Here is a 20,858-nt window from a genome sequence, read left to right as displayed (position 1 = left end):
AGCAGTTTGTGTCAAATAGTGAGTGGGTTCTTGTCCCCAAAAGCTGGGATTCTTTGGGTTAATTGAACACTAACTTGCTGAGGTCATTTACCCCAAATCTATTCCACCAATCCACTTTTCTATCTCTTATCCAGTACCAGATTATTTTGATGATCCCTGCTTTATAGTATAGTTTAAGATCTGGTACTGCTAGGCCACCATCTATCACTTTTTTTTTACTAGTTCCCTTGATATTCTTGACCTTTTGTTCTTCCAGATGAATTTTGTTGATATTTTTTCTAGTTCTATAATAGTTTTTTGGTAGCTTTTATATTATTTGGTAGTTTGGCACTGAATAAGTAAATTAGTTTACATAGGATTGTCATTTTTCTTATATTAGCTTGGCCTTCTCATGAACAATTAATGTTGTTCTAATTGTTTAGACCTAATTTTATTTATGTGAAAAGTGTTGTAAATGTGTTCATATTAAACTGTATTTGTCTAGGCAAATAAGATTCCCAAGTATTTTATATTGCCTAGAGTGATTTTAAATGGAATTTCTTTAATTCTTGCTGCTGCTTTTTGTTGGAAATATATAGAAATGCTGATGATTTATGTGAGTTTATTTTGTGTCTTGCAACTTTGCTAAAGTTATTAATTATTGCAAGTAGCTTTTTAGTTGATTTTCTTGGATTCTCTTAGAATACCATCAAATCATCTACAAAGAGTAATAGTTTAGTTTCCTCACTGCCTACTTTAATTCCTTCAATTTCTTTTTCTTCTCTAATTGCTAAAGCTAGCATTTCTAGTATAATCTTAAATAATAGTAATAATGGGCATCCTTGCTTCATTCCTGATCTTACTGGGAAGGCTTCCAACTTATACCCATTGCAGATGATACTTGCTGCTGGTTTTAAATAAATACTACTTATTATTTTGAGGAAAGACCCTTTTATTCCTATGCTTTCTAGTATTTTCTATAGGAAAGGGTGTTGTATTTTGTCAAAGGCTTTTTCTGCATCTATTGAGATAATCATGTGATTTTTTTCCTCCTTTAAATTAAAAACCTTACCTTCTGCCTTAGAATCAACACTTTGATTCTAAGACAGAAGAGCAGTAAGGGATAGGCAATTGGGGTTAAGTGACTTGCACAAGATCACACAGCTAGGAAGTGTCTGAGAGCAGATTTTAACATAGGACCTTCCATCTCTAGACTTGGTTCTCAATCCACAGAGCTACCCAGCTGACTCCAATCATGTGATTTCTGTTAGTCTGATTATTGATATAGTCAATTATGTGGATCGTTTTCCTAATATTAAACCAGCCTTGCATTCCTGGTATCAATCCTACCTGATCATAGTGAATAATCTTTGTGATATATTGCTGTAGTCTCTTTGCTACTATTTTATTTAAGATTTTTGCATCTATGTTCATTAAGGAGATTGATCTGTAATTTTCTTTCCCTGTTTTTGCCCTTCCTGGCTTAGGTATCAGTACCATATTTGTGTCATAAAAAGAATTTAGTAGGACTTAGGAGATTTCTTGATGTGTCAATCACTTTGAAACAGAATTATCCTTTCTATGCAGTTTGCTTTATACTTAATTCTTTTCTCTTACTTTGATTTCCTAGCCACCAGAAGCAAATTCTTTGTCAGAAGCCTCTTTCTTTGGATTAGAATTAAAGCATAAAACTAAGACTAAGAGGCAAGTTCCTGTTCCTCTTCTACTTATACCTGGCTGACTTCATTCTTGTCCATGACATACATATATACACGTATGTATACATATATATCTCTCTAGTACAGAACAGCTTTACTTTTATGTTTCCCCAATTTGGGTTTCTTGATCTGGACAGGTTGTCCATACTTGTGATGTTTTTCTTTCTTTCCTTTTTTTTAAATGCCTAGAGATGAGAAGAGTCAATGTCAAAGAACAGGCTGGTCATAACCCTTCCATGAATAGAATATCCAGGGCTCAAGGCCCTCCTTCTCTCTTTTGCTCCCCAAAGTAAAACCAGTGTAATTCTCCCCCGACCCCATTGCCCCAGCACTCTCATCCACCTGGATTTTTCAGGTGACCTAGAAATTTCCAAGAGCAAACTTTACCTTTATACTTCAGGACTTCGATCCCTAGGAGGACAACACAGACTATAACCACTGGGATGCCAATTGAGATCCAGTAATTCCGTGGTTTCATGTTGGATTCTGTAGTCACAGTGCCTAGAAAAATAAGTCAGGACGAACAAGAATCAGTCTGTGACTTGGAAGGTGGATTGAGAACTAGGTGGTAGATGGAGGTAGGCTGAAGGTAGCATGTGGGGTGGGAACAATTAGGGAACAGGGATGGAGACTGGCAGAGATTATACTCTTCGTAGAACTTCCAGGAGATTGAGAAGGAAAGAACTGGGAGAGAAAGAGGGCAAAGAAGGCAAAGGCTTGGGTGGTTTCAAGAGAGGGCATAGAAAAAGAGGAGAGGACCAGAGGAGATATGAATTAATATCAGATTAGAAAGGATTTAGGTATCCTCCATTGTTTATTCAGCACCTGAACTACTTCCTTAACATCTCCCCAGGAACCTTCCCTTCTCTCTCAGGTCCTTTACTCTTTCCTCTAGTCCATCCTCTCCATCTCCTCTATCTTCTCTTAGCATCATGGATGCCCTTCAATTGGGGAATGGCTGAACAAATTGTGGTATATGTTGGTGATGGAATACTATTGTGCTCAAAGAAATAATGAACAGGAGGAATTCCATGGGAACTGGAACAACCTCCAGGAAGTGATGCAGAGCGAAAGGAGCAGAACCAGGAGAACATTGTACACAGAGACTGATACACTGTAGTACAATCGAATGTAATGGACTTCTCCATTAGTGGCAATAAAGTGGTCCTGAACAACTCAGAGGGATCTATGAGAAACAACACTATCCACATTCAGAGGAAAAACTGTGGGAGTAGAAACACATTAGAAAAAACAACTGCTTAATTATATGGGTCGAGGGGGATATGATTGGGGATGTAGAATCTAAATGATCATCCTAGTGCAAACATCAACAACATGGAAATACGTTCTGATCAGGGACACATGTAATACTCAGAGGAATTGCATGTTAGCTATGGGGTGGGGGAGGGGAGGGAGGGAAAGAATGATTCTTGTAACTAAGGAATAATGTTTTAAATTGACTAAATAAAATTTACAAAAAAAAAAAAAGAACCAGGGCCCTCATAACATAGTGACAATGTCCCTCCCCCCCCCCCAATTCTGGAGCCCTTTCAAACCATAGGGTAGGGAAATTTGCCTACAAGAAAGGAATTGGGGTAGGAATGAGTGACTGATTAGCTCAGTGAGACTGACTTCTTTCCAGAGAAAGTCAAGCTGTCTTTCAGTTAGCCCAGTTTATTCACTGGCTTCTGACAGGAAAGCCAAACCAAGGGACAGAGGGGCTTTCCTTCTCTAGTTCATTTTGCAGATGAGAAAACTGAGGCAAACAGGGGTAAGTGGCTTGCCTCACTTTCCTTCCTTCAAATAGGTGAAATTGAGAAGGTTTCTCCAGGCTGTTTTCTACCTTCTATCTTACTACAATATAGAACAGCTTCCTTTCTCCTTCTCTTTTCAAAGGACAAAGTTGGAGGCAAGACAGGTTTTGGAAAGCTCTGAATGTGGTAGAGTAGAAGAAGGTTGTTAATAGCTGGGGGGAGGGTGGGCTGAAAACCCATCTGGTTCTCTGCTGGGATGAGAAAGTTTCCTACCAGACACAGTCACATTGAAGATCTGAGGTTTTATTTCTCCAGTGTTCAACTTGATTTCTACTTCATAGAGACCACTGTCTTCAGAGGTCAGATTCTCAATCTTCAGACAACGCATATCATGTACAGACAGCCTCCCTTTGTATGTGTCCTGGGCGGTAGTCCAATTTGACTCAGTTTCCCCTGGCTGGATCTTGAACAGGAGTTGATTGCGAGTCTTATCAATCCATTCAATTGACCGAGTCTCATTTCCATAATCTGTGGCTATACAGAGCAGGATAGATTTTCCCACGGTCCCATTCAGAGAGGATATCTCCACTGCAGAGACAATGGTGCCTGTGTCAGGATAGAAGTGAGACTCATCAGAGTACAGTAAGAGTGGCCATACTCACCTGGGATGGACCAGGGAATCCCATGTCCAAGAACCACTTGCATGTCCCAGAGGCATGTGAGAGTCATGAGTGAATTTGAAGTCATTGACTTCTCCAAACCTGAGCCTTCTCCAGTCTTCATTCCTGTTGAAGGCTGCACCATGCTCCTGATCAACCAGATCTACAGATCTGGGTTCAGATTTTACATTCTTCCTCCACCTGTCCTATATAATCCATTATTTTCATGCACAGAGTCATCACACTAGATCAAGCTCTTATCACCTCTAGCTTGGACTGGAAGAATAGTCTCCTAATTCATCCTCCACAGAGTTGCCAAAGTAAGGCAGAGCCCTGACCATTACTTTCCCATGCTCCAAAGCTTTCATGGATGAGATGAGATTATGATATCCCCAATCCGCTTCTTTTTCCAGTGTTCTAATATTCGTTTCTCTTATTTGTTGTTGGTTCCAGTCAAACTTGACTATTAGCTACCTCCTCAAACTACATACCCCATTTTTCACTTCCCTGTTTTCACATAGACCAGTTTTGGTCTATGTGGATGGAACACCTCCCTTCCTCAGATGCATCTGTCTGAATCCTGACCTTCCTTTAGATCAGATGGTGAGACTTATGTTGGATTAGAAAAGCATATTGGAATTATAGTCAGAGTCCCCAACTTTGGTTTCATGGTCTCAGTGAGCTTTCTTTGATAGAGAAAAACAGCACTGGCCTGGGGCTTGAGAAACTCACATTTTGATTGTTTTTGCTCTTTAGACAAGTCAGTTGCTGAGGATCAGTTAATTTGTAAAATAAGGTAGTTGGACTAGATGACCTCTGGGGTCTATTCAGGTTCAACACCTATGAATCTATGATCAGCCTCAGACAGGTTAGAGGAATGTTTCCTGGGGCACTGGGAGTTTGGGTGACTTGCTTAGTTTCCACAAATAGTATATGTTAGAGGTGAGCAGTTAGGGGAAGGGTAGTGGATAGGGTAATGGGTCTGGTGTTAGGAAAACCTGAGTTCAGTCTGCATTTAGACACTTAATTATATGACCTGGGCAATCCTGTTTGCCTCAGGTTTTCACATCTGTAAAATGAGCTGGAGAAGGAAATGAAAAACAACTCCATTATCTTTGCCACTATTTTGGTCATGAAGGGTAAGACATGCCTGAAGAAAATATATTAGAGGTGTAAGAGTGTTAGATTTAAAATGGTTGAAGGCCTTAAACTGTAACAGTTAAAGGAGTGATGTTGTAAACTGTAGTGAGTTAAAATGGTGGAAGATATAAATTGTGATAGATATAAGAGAGGGTGAGTAAATTTGACCGCAGAAAATGTTTCACTACAGTGTCTTGGTTTTTAAATCAAATATAAGGTGGTTGCCAGGGAAATATTCCCAATTATTCAAATACCCAAGTCAACTGGGTTTTATAGAGATTTTAATTAATACAAATGTGGAATTAAAGAAATGAGAGAAAGAGAGAAAAAGGAAATAAGTATGAAGGGCCTTAAGCCAACATGGCCTAGACCTGAGTCTTAAGAAAGAGAGATCAGTCAGTCAGTCTTTTAACACTCACCACAAGGTCTGTCTAAGCAAGGATTCTAGTGACACCAGGCCAGCTCCATCTCAGCTGACTTCACCAGAGAGAGTTCCAGCCAGAGTCCTCCTTAAAGAGCCTTCCAGCCAGAGACTGTTCCTCTCCAGAGCCTCCAGAGGGACAGAGTCCCCTCAGAGGAGCTCCAGCGAGACCTCCTTAGAGATTGTCCTCCAAGAGCTTCCCTTCTCCAGAGCCTCTCTCAAGAGATTCTTCCCAAGCGATCCTCATCAGAGATCCTCCAAAAGGATTTTTTTCTCAAGAGATTCTGCTTTTTCTTATATAGGGGTTTTTCTCCTATGTCACCTCCCCTAAGTCCTTACATCTACCAATCACTGTAGACGTTTTCCAAAGGACTGCCCATCTGAACTCCTGCTAACTCGACTAATCTCCTCAGTAAGTCTGAACCAGTGAAAACACAGCTGAGTCAACTAATCTCATTAAGACAAAACTTGCCCGACCCTTTTAGGTACCTAGCATCTCATTGTATCAATTCTAAAAAACAGGCATGGCTCAAAGAACTCCTTGCCTTATTATAAGCATGGGTCCAAGTACTTTCTTTGTTTAGCAAGGAGTTTTCTCCCCTAAAGCAGTCTTAAGTACGGGTGGAGTAGAGGTCCTCCCATTTCTGATCCTGGCGAGTTCTCACATCAAAATTGGGAATGTTTCCCAGTAGGGAATTTGTTCCAATCAAGGATTCCTCAATGTGGAAAATTTTAACATTCACAAGTCTGAGAAATTTCAAGATTTACAAGAGTTAATGTGCAATACTTCAAGAAACTCCATAACTGGGTAATCAAATCCCTTGGGTTTGCTCCCTCCTTTGGCATGAGACTGTAACAGCTCTAAAGGTATGTCTTTTATATGTCCCATCCATTGTATTTTGGAGATGTAAGGATGAAATTAGAAAATAATTATTGTTTTATTAGTCTAGCTTGAGAAAAGAATTGGCGTTTGAAGCAGAGCTGAGAGAGCATGTTAATTTCAAACTGCTGACACTTATAACCATTTTTCTGTGTCATTTACTCTCTCTGGCATTTGGGAGTTGGTCTCTGGCAGTTGGCAGACACATACTCTCAGAGACTCTCTCTCAGGGCTGGAGGAGGTAACATCTTTGCTTCTCTCTCTGTCTGAGGGAAAGATCTGAAGGAGCTCAGTGTTTTCCTTTCCCAACCTGTGAAACACTAGTGACTATCTATTGCGGTTTTATAGATTGGTTTATAGCTGAGAAGACCAAAGAAAAACCTGGTCTTTGGTTTGGACTCTGAGTCTATTAAGACTTGAGTCCTAACTGAATTCTTATTGAGACTCAACCAGCTAGCCTTTGCTATTTTTATCACTTGAAGGCAAAGTTAAGATTTATAAGGATAATAGCGGTAGTTTTTATTTAGATAGAATAAATTTGGATTAGTTAGATCAGGGAGGATTAGTGTAGCCTGTGAAACACAGGAGAAGCAGTTCCTTGTGGAACCTGGGAATTTATTTGGGTGGATTTAAAATCCCTTAGAATTAGAAATCCTTTATTTATCCTTATATATTTCAATAAACATTTTATGTTTATAATAAGAGTCTCTTTAGCGCCCTTGCGCCTGGCCCTGAAGGGAAGTTCACATTTGAGCTTCACTTCATCACTGAGGATACTTTTGATTTCATCTATCAAAAGTATCCGAACAGTTTGAACCTAATTATTGAGTTAAACAGTTTTGAACCTATATTGGAACAGCTTTTTCATCTAAGTATTTTATTTTACAGCTCGCTAATTTATTTTTACAGAAGTGAGGACTACAATAGTGAAAATCACTTCAGATTTGTATAAATGTGGAGGTGGCACTTCATTCCGGAAGGCCCCTTAAAATCAATTTAATGAAATTTTTTTAGATCTTTAAATGTTCCTGGATTTTTAAAATGGTATTTTCTCCAGTCCAGTCATATGGGGAGGCACAAATAAAGGAGTATATAACAGCATATATAGCTAATCGTGAAAACACAGTACCTTAAAGTATACATAGTATAACAGAACTTAACAAACAAAATCTTTAAACAATCAGAAAATGCAATATATGTTACAAGGATACAGGCACTGAATTCAAAATTCCCTTTTTTCCAATTCTGATACAGAGATTTCTATAAAACAATGGAATCTGAAAAGGCTTAAAAATTTCACTTCCACACTCTTTAAGGTTCCTTCCCCTCCCCAGGATCATTATCCATTTAGGTTCCTTTAGTTACACCTCTGGGATCTCCCATAGTGAAGGAAAATTCCACGATGAACATAGTGTGGAGGAATCCTATATTGGATGTATTGTAAAGACTGGGCAGGCTAGAATGGTAAGGGGGTATAGGGAGATGAATTTCTCCCCTCAATCTCAGGCAAGCTAATTGCTAGGACCAGTGCACCCAGGAATGGTAGGAAGAAAAAACATCCTAAAACTGGGAGCTGTTTGAAATAGGTAATGCACTGCTCTTTCATAGAGCGGGCGATGCTTGCAATTCTACTTCCTATTTGGAAGAGTAACCTTCCTTCCCCTTCCCCCTAAGGGTAAAATGCCAGGGAGTAGCTTGCTTCCCCTGGTGGACAAGGAGTTAAGAAGGTAGAAGCTCTCCTCAGGTTAGGAGGCTAATTATTGCCTAAGGGAAACACACCAAGGCTTTCAAGGCAAGCAGTGAGCAAGCATTTAGCTATTGGCAATGTACTTTACCAGCTGCCCAGAGAGCAGCTCCAAGTATTCCCAGCTTGTGTGTTCTAAAGATGTAGCAGCAGCAGCAGGAAGAGGAGGAACAAGAGTGGCAGAAGTGGCAGGAGTAGGCAGCTGGGACTACTCAGGGATTTAGCAGCAGGAGTGTAGATCAGCAGCAACAGGCTGGATCAGCAGCAACAGGAGGTAGCTGTGGGGAGTGGGATGAAAAGCTGTGGTAGGAGAAACGTTTCAAACTAATCTACCCAGAGAGAACTAAGGGCGCTTAGGGTTGTAGGAGAAATATACCCAAGTTCATAATAGGGTCTTGCCTCAAGAATGGCAGACTCAAACTCTGTTCTTTCTAGAAGTAAGAATTTTATTTGAAGAAGAGGTTTATGGTGGTATAATAGCCTAATAGCTGGTGAAATAGCCTGGGGGCTGATGGATAATCTCAGGGGCTAGTAGAGTAGCCCCTCTGGAGCTAATGGAATAGCAGTTTTCCAGGTGTCTCTTGGTGGAGATGCAAGTCATTTAACCTCTATCTGCCTCTGTTTCTTCAACTGTAAAATGGGTATCATAACACCTACCTCATAGGGTTGTTGGCAAGATTAAATGGGATCATATTTGTAATGCATTTTTCAAAGGATATGGCACATGGTAGGTGCTTGTTTCCGAGGTAGGGTTAAATTGACATAATACAGGTTAAATATCATAGTAATGGAAAGACCATTTGCCTACAAGGCCAAGTCATAGAGTCATTCATTTACACCCAGAGGAGATATTAGGGGCCACCTTCATTTTATAGATGAGGAACCAAAGGCCCAAAGAGGATGAGCCAAAAGTCCTATAGCTCATAAGTCCTGGAAGCAGGATTCAAATCCAGGTCCTGGGACTGTGTCCTTTTTTTTTTTTCCTTTCCCCAGTTTCTCACATCTCAGTTGCTAAATTTGTGCCTCTCCGGGAGAAGATAGCCCCTCCTCACATCCTGCTGAGACTGAATCCTTCCCTCCAGCAATGTAAGTGCCTGTGCCACTGGCAATCATGATAGGGCAGGGAGGAAGAAATAATGACACTTTACTTACTTAGGACAAGGGGAAAAGGAAATATAGGTCTGGAGAAGACCTACAGGGTCTTTTTCTTTCTCAAACTCAGAATGCTCAAGGGAAGGCTATCATCCCATCTAAACTTTTTCCTTCTACAAGGATAGGATTAGAAAAAGATAAACTTTTATAAGGTTAAGTTTAGGAATGTTGGATACTGTCTCCAGAGATACTGGCATGAGCTCATTCCAAGAATCCTGGAAGGGATCTTGGAGATACCTGTTGACCTGAGAGAATATCTTATCAACTATCTAGCTAGACCTGCTTACCAACATTGCCTAAGAGAAGTTTTACCTGGAGATCCTACTTGGTGGGCTCTGAGGGTTACCTCAGAGCAATACTCTGCTCTGAGTGAATTCATCCATCTTCGGTTCATTCTGAGTAACTTTGGAGACAACCTTGAAGATTTATAATTATAACAACAACTGAGGATTATCTAACTCAGTTTCCTATAGTGGATATCACCATCTATTCACATTATTTTTTCACTTCACCAAATCTTGCTAATTCAACCAAAGACACCAGCAACATCCTGTAACCCACAATTGCCTGCTTCAGAGTTATTTTTAATTATTTCTCCTTTATTCAGAACTATCTCCCATCTAATAGTTTTTTCTTCACCTTAGATTATGTAATATTAAACTATATATGTATACTTCAGTATATTTGTGTGTATGCTTAATATATACAACACAGACATAGATATTAAGCACACTCATAATACACACACATACACGTATAAGTCTACCTCCAACATGCCAGTAGTACAATTTTGGGAGACACTCTACTATGTGTGTGTTTCTTCTCTCTGCTTCTTTCTCTCCGTTGCTCCCTCTCCCCATCTTTCCTATGTGCTCTCTCCTCTTTTCTTTTTTTTTTTTAATAAACATTATTTTATTTGGTCATTTCCAAACATTATTCATTGGAAACAAAAATCATTTTCTTTTCCTCCCCCCACCACCTCTCTCCTCTTTTCTTTACTCTCTCCCTCTCTTTTCCGTTCCCTCTCTTTCCTCTCTTCTCTTTCCCCTTCTTTCATTTCTCATTCTCTCACCTCTTCACTTCCTCTTTCTGCCCTTCTTTCTTCTCTCTCCTCCATCCTGTTTCCTCTCTTTCTCTCTCTCTTTCTTCCTCTCCCACTTTCTCAATCTTTTTCCTTTCTTCTCCCTTCTCTTACCTTTCCTGTCGCCCTTCTTTTCTCCTCCCCTTTCCTTGCCCTGCCCCCTTCTCTCCTCATATACTGTCTCCACCCCCCCCCCCCAACCCCCCCACCCCGGACCTCAAAACCTTCCTGAACAGCAGCAGAGAGGCCCAGATAATAGGGAGAAACCCGGTGAGTGCGGTCACTGACCTGTGAGGTTACTAAGAGAACACAGGAGAAGCCAGAGACAGAGAGATGGAGACATCGAGGTTGCTTCCGTCCTCAGACCGTGGAAAGACTACTGCAGCTGTTCTCAAGCAAACTTCATCAGCCAATAGACTGATCCTCTCACTGCTGCATCGCTCCGCCCAGTACAGGCCCGCTTTAATCTTTCATCAGCAAATAGTCTTCCCTTTTCCTGCTATGCTCTTTATTTAATCTTGGGTCCGACTAGTTCCACCACAAAGTGCAGAACTCAGCCCAGTCTTCTTACAGCCCGGTCCTCCTGGCGCTTCCAGTACCCGCAACTTGAATCCCCCAGTTCCTTGAATTTCCATGCTCCTTTAGTCACCCCGCCCCCTCCAGCCCCGCCCCGCCCACTCCGCGAACTCGAAGAGCAAATAGTCCCCGCTTTTCTGAAGACTCTATGCCTTTTAATCTTGGTTCCCACTGGTCCCACCAAGCTGCGAGCTCTGCATGACAACCCAATTATCCCCTTTTTTAGTCCTGGGCTCCCCCGCCCGGTCTTTAGAGAAGTTTCCTAGCCTCGGTGAATGAAAGTGTGTGTCAAAGAAAAATCCAATGAAGAAATTAGTTCTTAAAATTGCAGGGGCCACGTGACGAAAAGTGCTTCTTGATGCGTCCTGCAGAACGGTGCCAGGACTCTTTTTTTTAAAATTTTATTTAATTGATTCATTTAGAGAACTTTTCCAGGATTACAAAAATCATATTCTTTCCCTTCTCTCCCCCAAACCCCCTCCCATAGCTGAAACGCAAGATATTTCCATATTATTACTATTTGCACTAGGGTGATTGTTTATAGAGTCTACATCCCCAGTCATATTCCCATCACCCATGTGATGAAGCAGTTGTTTTTTTTTTTCTGTGTTTATACTCCCACAGATCTTCCTCTAAATGTGGATAGCATTCTTTCTTGTAAGTCCTTCAGAATTGTCCTGGATCATTGTATTGCTGCTAGTAGAGAAGTCCATTACATTGGATTGTGCCACAGAATATCAGTCTCTGTGTACAATGTTCTCCTGGTTCTGCTCCTTTTTTTTTTTGCTACAAATCAAGGGGGAAACAGCACTGAAATTTTTAATAATTTGCCAAATATGCAGCTATTAGGATTCTCTAACACTTAAATTAAAAAATTGGTATAGATGATTCTATAAAATGAACACAACTTACATATCATCAACCTCTGCAGTCCAATAATGGCCCCCCAATAGCAACAGCATGGATTACAGTCAAAGACGTTTTAAGAAGACATCATTTAGACATTTAAATCAAAGTAACTAAGACCAGACTAAGTACATTCATTCAAGTACAATAAATTTAGCTTTTCAGTTTTTATAATCATCAGTTAATAACAAAACTTTAGGTGCAATTTCACATGTTCTCATGCACTTTCCAGTCCAGTTCCCGGTGTAATAAAGTGTCTTTGTGCACTTGATTTTCTTATATGCAGGTGCAATATACATTGGTTATAGAACATTTCACTTCATATTAAAACTGTTAATACATACTGTAGGTGAACACCAGATTAAAACTCAACCCAACAACTATAAAAGTTCAAAGAAAAGACTTGAAAGCACTAATTACTGTTTAATCCCTTGAGTATAATCCCCCATATCAGAGTCTATTAAAGTAATCGAGAAGAACTGATTTTAACATTGACTCCAAGAACAGGAGCCCTTAACCTTTCTAAAACATTAATAGTACATATTACAAGTTAGTCATTTTGCCTACATTCCAAAAAAGAACTTTTATTCTTACTATCAAATTCAAAGTAGTTGCACTTTGAAAACACAGAGGATGACCAAGGTCTAAAATAAATATTAATACAATATTATTTAATTGTTTATGATAAAAATGTGTATTATTTTGCTTGTGGATATGGAATGGAATGTACTTCACAGTAATTTACTACATTATCCTACTTTATACATCATTGAATGAACATTATACATAAAACGTACCATCTGGATAAGAAATTAAAAAAAAAACAAACTTAAGGCCTTTGGATGTTATCTATAATCATTACACAAACTCTAGGATTGAGTAGGGGTAATGCTGTTGTAAAATATGAACTCAAAACATTTCCAGCCATATTTTAGTAGCCATCTCAACTCTGAATGCTTGATACATTTTGTAACTCAACACGAATTTATCTAAAAGTTTTTTGGAGGTTTTTAAAAAAATAATTTGCATCTTCTAAATATCAAACTAAATTTGATCTCTGAAAATAATCACATTTAAAAATTTTATTATTTTTTTCTTAGATTGTGACTGAGTTTTAATAAGACATTTCATTTGTTATCACATGAAGTATTGGAAGGGTTCCATGTTTTTTGAACATTTGACATTTTTTACGTATTAGCTTTGACATTACAAGCCTCATGAAAACTCCATCCTGGGATATCATTGATTCTCTAAATAAGGTTACAAAGATGCCAAATCAAGTGTTGAAGGCACTCAATAGGGAAGGTAATTGCCAGGTAATGTAAAGAATTTGAGAAGCAAACAAAATTTTATATTAGCAAATGGCAAAAGTATTGATGAAAGGTGATGGCAACTCCTTAAAATAGACACTGTAAACTAGATTTCTGTTATTTGACAGCAAATATCTTAATGGTTCTATCCACTTTCCTCTCATCTAGATTTTTAAAAAATATTATTCCAAATACATAAAAAGAACTTTGAAATCCAGCACCTTGGGTAATGTCAATCCTTTAAAACATTCACTTATATCCATGCTGAGAGGTCAAAAAGCTTTACTTGTTTGCAATCTAAAACCTGGAAATTGTGGACTGGTAATGTGTAAAAAAGAAAAAAAATATGATCTTTCTGTACATATATAAAAATTAATGAACATCGAGTTGAAAATACAAACTCCATGTTAAAGCAATTTAATATACAAGTTTTCATAGTAGTTTGTTTTGTAAAACTAGATAAAATATTGAACATTTTATAATTGCTTAATAGTTTGTGATTCATTGTAATCTATGCAACTTCCATCCATATTAAAAATACCAATTAATGTAAATACTTTGTTATAAAAACTATTGTATAATTTCAATTTTATTAGCGAAACTTTTACAAAGTTATCACAATTCTCAGAAAGTCCTCTGAGTGGGTGCATTCACAGGAAATATGCTAAAAATCAGTATTTGTGATGTCTCCTTTGATAATGATGACAACTCAGATCTCTATCATGCTTATTACTTAAAATTAAAACTCTTGTATACTCAAATGTTTGCTAACTAGTGAATATGAGTCTCCATAGTGGTTAATTTTAGCACAAATCCCTAAATATTGATAATTGGTTTTTAACTTGAAGACAGTTGTTCAACCAAATCTAATCTGGCTTCTTGTAAGATTTTTTTCTTTTGCTTGAAAGCTTTGGAATTTGGCAATTACATTCCTGGGAGTTGTCTTTTGGGGGTTTAGTGTAAAAGGTGTTCTGTGAACTCTTTTAGTGCCTGTATTGCCCCCTTGTTCTAGAATCTCTGGGCAATTTTCTTTCATTATATCTTGTATTGCAATGTCGATTTTGGTGTTTATTTCTGGCTTTTCTGGTAGTCCAATTATTCTTAAATTGTCTCTTCTCCCTCTATTTTCCAAGTCTATGACCTTGTCAGTGAGATATTTTATGTTCTCTTCTAATTTCTTGGTCTTTTGGCTTTGCTTTATTAATTCTTGCTCTTTTACATGCTCGTTGTCTTCCAGTTGGCTGATTCTGACCTTTAAAGCCTGGTTTTCCTTTTCAGTTTGGTCAAACTGGTTTTGTAGATGCGTGAATTTCTTTTGCATTATTTCCCACTTTTCCTCCCAGAAGGCTTCCATCTTTTTGATCATTTCCGATTCAAATTCTTCATGGGTTTGTGGAGAGTTTCCATTTCCTTTGGAAGGTTTTGGAGCATTTGCTTGTGTTTCCTCTTCTATCTCCTCTGTATTTTGTATTTTTGCTCCATAAAATGTGTCCAAAGTCGCCCCCTTCTTCTTGTTTTTCTTGGAGTTTTGAGGTTTTTCTGTGCTGTTTTCCATCTCTATTTGAGTGGGGAGGTCTAGCTTTTCTTATCTCTGTCTGGTGTTCAGAGGCTTTAGCCCCAGGCAAATTGTCTGTTTGCGGGTGTTACTGCTCTCAGTTCCCTCCGGATGCTTCTTCGTTGCCTTACTTCTATGCTCTGAGCCTGGCTTGGCACTATCCACAAGGTATCTCAGAGCCTTTGTGGGCCAGATGAGCCTGTACTCTGAGAAGGGAGGGGCCGTGGTTTCCCGAGCTCCAAGGGCTCCTGATAGGATTAACTTCAGCTGGGTTGGACTGAGTGTGTCCTGATGCAGGGACCTTCTGAGACTCAGATGGAAGGATCCAGCCAGGGGGCTACAGGCTCCCCTCTGTCTCTCTCTGTTTCCCTGCTGTCTGGTTGCCCCCGTGACTGGCTCAGGTTGTTTTCAGGATGCGGCCTTCAGAATAGCCAACCTTGAGGTCCTTTTGCTGGCTCTTAGGTTCCCGCTGCTGCCTCGGACTCAGTGCTCTGGGTTGGGGGGGATGAGTCCGGGGACCTTCCTTCTGCCTACCCCTTAGATCCGAATGATCTCGGGTTCTGGGTTTTGGGGGGCTGTACCTTTTGATCCAGGTCCAGGAGGAGGGTTCCCGGGATCTATCCTGTTGTTTGCTTTGAATTTTGGTGCCCTAGGAGCATACAGTTTGAGATCGGTAAGGAAGGGTTTCCAGAGATCTGAACTTTAGCTCTCTCTAAGCCGCCATCTTGACTGGAAGACCAACCAAATCTAATCTGATTCACATATGCTACATAAAGAATTTACAAAGGGGGTCTTGGTTGACAATGACATCAAAATGTAAACAAAAAAAATTAAAATCTAATCCCATCCCTGAAAAAAGATAACAGTAACTCTTTTCATGTAAAAATTGGATTTCAGTGATCAGTAAACTTGCCAAAAATAAAAAATATAAAAATAAAAATATACCTGCAATAACAGGTGTTAACAATTCTGGTGTGTTTATTCCATACTTTACTGATCTAGAATGTGCAACAACAACAAAAATAGTCTGCAAATAATACAACTTTATCTAAATCACAGTTGATACATAAATGCCATTCTACACAAAGGCTCTTGCCATATTTAAATCAGGCTTAAAATAACCTTAATCTTCTGAATTAAGGGTTTAATGAACTCAAAATGTTAATGATCGTTGTTAAGGAGATTTCTTGGATTTGATCGGTCTTTGCTTTTCTTTTTCAAACCAAAGATTTCCCCATTATTCTGCTGGCCTCATGATGGATGCAGCTTAAGGCAGGGAGAACATATGACAAAAACCCAATCACTTCTATCAGAGGATTTGGGGCCAATTCTCAAAACTAAACAACTACTGAGTCAACTGCACTTATTTTCTTTATTGATAAAACTGTAAAACGCAACCAGATTTAGAAAAGAGGCTGAATTTATTGAGGTACCTTTCAATCACAAAATGAACTCATACAGAGGAGCTTTATTTTCTTAAACTGGAGTATTCTGCAGTTGGGTCTCTTAGTTAGGAAGTCAAGATCATTCTCATCATCCTCCCCTCTCTCCCCAGCTCTATCTCAAAGCCCTCCCCTCCCCCCCCAAAGTAAAAAAGAAAGAAATCAACCCTAGGGTTTAGAAAAACAAATAACTCTCACCCTTACCAGTGGTTTAAAACAAAAACCTATCGATTGTGTGAAAGACCCAAAAACCAACCCATGGCCAAGCAAATATTTTCCTGGAATGTGGCAAAGTTAGAAATGAAGCAAAACACAAGGATAAGGATATGGATTGCAACAGGAAAAGATTTTTTAAAAGCCATAATCAACACCTCCTCTTCAACTTAGTTTAGGCCCCTAAAAACAAAAAGATCAAAGGATTTCTGATGGACTTTTTTTCAGCAGACTCTGACTATAGTTTGTAAGATGCTGGAAAACCAACCTAGGAACCAGAACTCAAAGTGTTTTGCCTTACATTTTCACCTTTAAGCAAAACTGAAACTAAGCTCAAATGAACTCCAAATGGCATTTTCCATTATAAACAAGTCTTTCAAATTATGACTGACTTGATCACAACCAAAAGAAGACTACAAAATGTAGCCCCTTGACCTTACCAAAAATGAATGGGAAAAGTTTCAGATATGCAATCTCAAAAAAAAAAAGCTTTTGGCATTATGAAAGTTTTTTTTTTCCTTGTTCACTTACCACAAATACTTAAGAATCCAATTTTTCAATTTATATAAAAATATCTAAGAATGTGTTCAAAGTGGCATCTTTCCTAGATAAAGTTGGATTCTAAAGGTTTAAGTCATCTTTGGGTATGATCAGAAATGTAAGACTATTTCTACTGACTTGAATAACAATAGCAGAAAGATGGATTTTATGAAAAAAGCACAGAATCCTATTATAATACACCAAAGAAAAACAATGTTTCTAAATAATCACTCATACTTATAACTGCCGTCCTTGCTTATGAAAACTTGTCATCTTCTTCCATGTTCAGACCAGCATATCACCAGGTGCTAAGGTGCTTCTTTCTCAAAGTGGATAATATTCTCGGCACATTTTAAGAATAGACAATCTCTTTTGTAGCATTCCAGTGTATTATTCCTGAGCTGGATCCTAAGCGGGCTCATGGAAGAAAGAATCTAGACCTTATCATCATTACTTCATCTATTCAAGAGTTTCTCCAGTTTAATAACTTGGTCCAGGGCCACTATTGAGGTTGAGGACATCAACTTGCTCTTTCTAGTTTTCTGCCTGTTTTCTAATCCCTTTCTGTTTCCATTTCTACAGCTCAATGTCAAGGCTGTGTGGACACGGGATGCACTGATGAATTTGCTACAGGAAGCTAAAACTAAATCCTTCAAACTCAAGAGTTTTTATTTAACTTAGGCCAAACAGATACATACTATCATGTACCACACCACAACCGTACCCTGTTTAACATCTCCATTTTATTTGTTCATAGTTTTCTAATGATATTCATTAATTTTCCTGAGTAAGAGTATTAAAAGTTAACCCTTCTACCCCAAAGTACAAAGACAAATAAAATGTAGTTGAATCACAATACAAATCTGTTACATAACATTACAAGGGCAGAGATTTGTTGCTGCTCTTCATTAGCATTGGCCACATAAAAAGAACGTAGCAAAGAATTTAATTAGCTAAAATATTTTTCAGTACAGTAATTAAATGTTTCAGCCCATAGACATATCCCTCATCCTTCCTGTTGCTAGGGAACACATGAGCAAAGTCAATCATCTGCACTTCCACAAGTGTACTTTTAGGGGGCTTTACAGGACGGTGGTAGAAGACTTTCCAGTTGAGAGAATACATTGCCATTCAAGTGTTCCTGGGATATGCAATTGCTGCTTTTCCATACATTGCCGTGCTCCCCATTTTCAACTTTCAATGAAGTCTGACCATGATGATTCTTTGAATAGGCTTCTTTATGATACACATACACTTTGCCTACAGAAGCCCCCACTTTTCCATTCTCTTTAGAACTCAGTAAGTGAATGTTGTTATACTCGACAACTTCCGCCCCTGGCAGTTGTCCTTTGGACCAAAAGACCTCTGCTGAAGTCCCATCACCCAATCTGTATGCAGTTGGCAGGGATGAACCTTCATAAGCAAACAGTAAGGAACTTGTATAAACGTCAAGTTGACTCTGGCTTTCAAACCACGGAAGAATTTTCTCAATCTTCTCGATGCTAGCAGCAATTGCATCTTTTCTCAAACAGTACACCCATTATGAAAACATCTGGAAACTCCATCTTTGTTTCCTTCGTTAAATTTCTTCCATAATGCTGATTCTGTGTTTCATAACTTATCAGAATGAGCATGATAAACCCTCTTGCCAAGCACCAGGAACTCAATCTCTTCCATTAATGGGTACTTGCTGACCTGCTGCTGAATCTTCTCTGAAGAGGCGAATGGGTCATAGCTTTTCTGCCCTATCTTTACATCCATTATACAGGGCTTGTTAAATGTATGTGCCACATCTTCCAGGTTTAGGTATAAATCATTTGGTGCAGTAGGTGGTGACCAGATGTCATAATATTTTGGCAAATATTTTTGTAGCTCTAGGAGAACACTGTCCCCACAATCAGCAGCATAAATTGTGTTGTAGAAGTCCAGCTCCCTCGGGCCCCGGGGTGGTGGCTGCAGCTGCTTCAAGACTGTCATCTGGGTGTTGCAAGATGCCAACTTTGTCTTTGCCATACATATGCCCGGAAAGCTGATGAGCAGACGCAGTCATTGGGAAGAGGAGGGGGTGGTGGCGGAGGTGAGCTGGCTGTGGGGCAGCGCCGGCTGTGGGGCAGCGCCGGCTGTGGGGCAGCGCCGGCTGTGGGGCAGCTGGGGGAGCCCCAGCGGGCGTGCTTGGGAACGAGGGGGCCCGGTCGGGCAGGCGCGGCCGTGGACCTCGGGTCTTCCTGGCCATGGCGGGGCTGGGGGCACTCGGGCGCCGCAACGTGGAGGGGCCCAACTCCCAGGCCCCGGGGGGGATTCTGGGGGGGGGGGCGGAGCCGTGACCTGGAACCAGGCTGCTGTCTCTGCTGCCTGGGGCGCGCGCTGGGGCGCGGGACCGGCGCCCTTGACGCGCCTCGCACCCGCGGAGTTCCGGATACAGCCGCAGGTGGCTGCTGAGGCTGCAGGAGCTGCTGCTGCCACCACCACCCCTAGAGAAGCTAAGGAAAAGCGGCCATCCTGCCGCAGCAGATATTCCTCTGGGTCAAGGAGACCCCGCCCCCGGCCTGGCCCGGCCTGGTTCTGCTCCTTTTGAAGTGGGGCACTTCATAAAGTGAGTCCAGGACATCCAAAAATTCAATTATTTGAACCATTATTTATTGATTAATAAAGAATCTACCAGCTGGGACAGACTTTCCCTAGTGGAAGCTTCCTCAGACTGAAATTACAGGATAATTTATATAAGTTACAAGATACAAAGTTATTTCCTTTCACAAATAGGTTCTTATTTGAGAGTCAACAAACTTTATCACAAACACGGGTATGTGTGATCAGTGATGAGTGGACAATCCTCAGGTTATTCAGGGATTGTTTACTTTCACATTTCTTCATCACTTATCCCTAGTTAGCTATAAATTACCTTGCATTCCATCCTGACCTCTTGGATATTCCCAAAATTCCTTTGTTTCCTGACTTTCCAAATCCTCATCCTTAGGCTAATTAGATTCTAGTCTGCCTCCTGCATAAACTACTTGACCTCCTGGGGAGGGCTGAATCTGTTTCCTAAAAATGCAGGGAGGGATTAATCTCCTTTATCGACTTCAATTTTATTATCTTCCCTTATTTGGACTACTTCACTTTCATTCAGCATCAATTCCTGGAGGTCATTCCAGTTCACATGGAATTCCTCCAGCTCATTGTTTCTTTGAGCACAGAAGTATTCCATCACCAACATACACCACAATTTGTTCAGTCATTTCCCAATTGAAGGGCATCCCCTCATTTTCCAGTTTTTTGCCACCACAAAAAGCCCAGCTATGAATATTCTTGTACAAGTCCTTTTCCTTATTATCTCTTTGGGGTACAAACCCAACAGTGCTATGACTGGATCAAAGGGTAGGTAGTCTTTTTGTGCCCTTTGGGCACAGTTCCAAGAAATAGAATACTTAAATAATCCGTATCAGAAAAAGAAATTGTACAAACCATTAAAGAACTCCCTAAGAAAAAATTCCCTGGTCCAGATGAATTCACAAGTGAATTTTATCAAACATTCAAAGATCAACGAAACCCAATATTATACAAACTATTTGACATAATTTGCAAAGAAGGAGTTCTACCAAATTCCTTTTATGACACAAATATGGTACTGATTCCAAGGCTAGGCAGGTCAAAAACAGAGAAAGAAAACCATAGACCAATCTCCTTAATGAAAATAGATGCAAAATTTTTAAATAGAATACTAGCAAAAAGACTCCATCAAGTGATCATGAGAGTCTGTAGCAGTTAAAATTAGTTTCGCTACTAAAAGT

At 39.7% G+C, this 20,858-nt stretch overlaps 1 protein-coding gene and 1 pseudogene across 3 annotated transcripts in view; both read right to left on the bottom strand.

The window, feature by feature from the left end:
- The window catches only part of LOC103100674 (uncharacterized), a 62,240-nt gene extending 51,108 nt beyond the window's left edge, over positions 1-11,132 (bottom strand). The window contains exons 1-3 of one of the 3 annotated variants that reach the window (XM_056816198.1): positions 10,817-11,132; positions 3,725-4,057; positions 2,085-2,198 (exon numbers count right to left, since the gene is read on the bottom strand). In XM_056816198.1, the coding sequence (XP_056672176.1) occupies positions 2,085-2,198; positions 3,725-4,057; positions 10,817-10,871 (502 nt within the window). In that variant the 5' untranslated portion in view covers positions 10,872-11,132. The remainder of the gene's footprint in view (positions 1-2,084; positions 2,199-3,724; positions 4,058-10,816) is intronic. The other 2 variants (XM_056816201.1, XM_056816197.1) reach the window with 2 other exon arrangements.
- Positions 11,133-17,824: 6,692 nt separating this feature from the next.
- On the bottom strand, positions 17,825-19,354 carry LOC130457180 (inositol polyphosphate multikinase-like; annotated as a pseudogene).
- Between the last annotated feature and the right edge of the window lie 1,504 nt (positions 19,355-20,858).

This window comes from Monodelphis domestica, chromosome 2 (assembly GCF_027887165.1).
Source record: "Monodelphis domestica isolate mMonDom1 chromosome 2, mMonDom1.pri, whole genome shotgun sequence".
Lineage (NCBI taxonomy): Eukaryota > Metazoa > Chordata > Mammalia > Didelphimorphia > Didelphidae > Monodelphis > Monodelphis domestica.
This window is presented reverse-complemented; position numbering and strand designations above follow the sequence as displayed.